We start from the raw sequence: 932 nt of genomic DNA on the forward strand, positions 1-932 counted from the left end.
CCCTCAAAGGGAAGCGTACTGGGGGGGACTGGGCAGGCTACCAGCACCCCCAGACTGGGAGTGAGGGGGCAGACTGGGAGCTCAGTCACCCGCACAGAGATTTCTGGGGGTGCAGCCTGCTGGTTCCCCCCCCCCGCTCAAGCGAGGAGGGGCAGCCTGGACTGGGGGGCTCCTGGTCTTCTCCACCTTTCTGGGGTCCCACCCCGCTCCCCGACCCCCTCCGCCGGGCTCTTACCTTTGAAGGAGAGCTGGACCCTGGGGGTGGCGAAGCCGTGGTCCTTGGCGTGGGTGGCCCGCCAGCCCAGAGTCAGCAGGGTGGCCCAGAGGAGGACACCCACCACGGGCATGGTGGGCACGCGCCTGGGCGTCGAGGGGAGTCCGGGGTGGGGGCCGAGCCTGCCAAGGAGGGCACAGGAGGTAAGGACATCAGTTTGCTGCACCCACCACACCCCCCAAGGCAAGGGGGGGGACGACACACAAGCCCCCCATGTCTCCTCATCCCGCTCTTCATCACCCGCCAGCACGCAGCATCCTCTGGGGAGGGGCTGGGAGCCAGCCCCATGGAGGGGCAGGGGGGTGCTCAGCTGAACCCCACTCTGCAGACTGAGGGGGGTGGGGGGCAGGAATCGAGGGGTGCCCAGCCTCACCTCCTCGGGTGCCCAGCCAAGCGCGCAGGGCGAGGCGAGCACGGCGGCAAGCACCGCAGCAGCAAGCTCCTCCACCCAAACCAACGAGCCTTGCCCAGGTGAGGAGAATCCCTCCTCGTCCCCCCCTCACCAGGGCAGGAATCGAGGGGTGCCCAGCCTCACCTCCTCGGGTGCCCAGCCAAGCGCGCAGGGCGAGGCGAGCACGGCGGCAAGCACCGCAGCAGCAAGCTCCTCCACCCAAACCAACGAGCCTTGCCCAGGTGAGGAGAATCCCTCCTCGTCCCC

At 69.1% G+C, this 932-nt stretch overlaps 1 protein-coding gene across 2 annotated transcripts in view; it reads right to left on the reverse strand.

Moving 5' to 3' along the window:
• The window catches only part of LOC106898285 (semaphorin-3F-like), a 23,570-nt gene that overhangs the window by 20,700 nt on the left and 1,938 nt on the right, over positions 1-932 (reverse strand). For both annotated transcript variants that reach the window (XM_014959439.1, XM_014959440.1), the window contains exon 2: positions 236-396. In XM_014959439.1, coding sequence (XP_014814925.1) covers positions 236-347 — 112 coding nt within the window. In that variant the 5' untranslated portion in view covers positions 348-396. The remainder of the gene's footprint in view (positions 1-235; positions 397-932) is intronic.

The sequence above is a fragment of the Calidris pugnax genome, unplaced genomic scaffold (assembly GCF_001431845.1).
Source record: "Calidris pugnax isolate Ruff unplaced genomic scaffold, ASM143184v1 scaffold407, whole genome shotgun sequence".
NCBI classification, from domain to species: domain Eukaryota; kingdom Metazoa; phylum Chordata; class Aves; order Charadriiformes; family Scolopacidae; genus Calidris; species Calidris pugnax.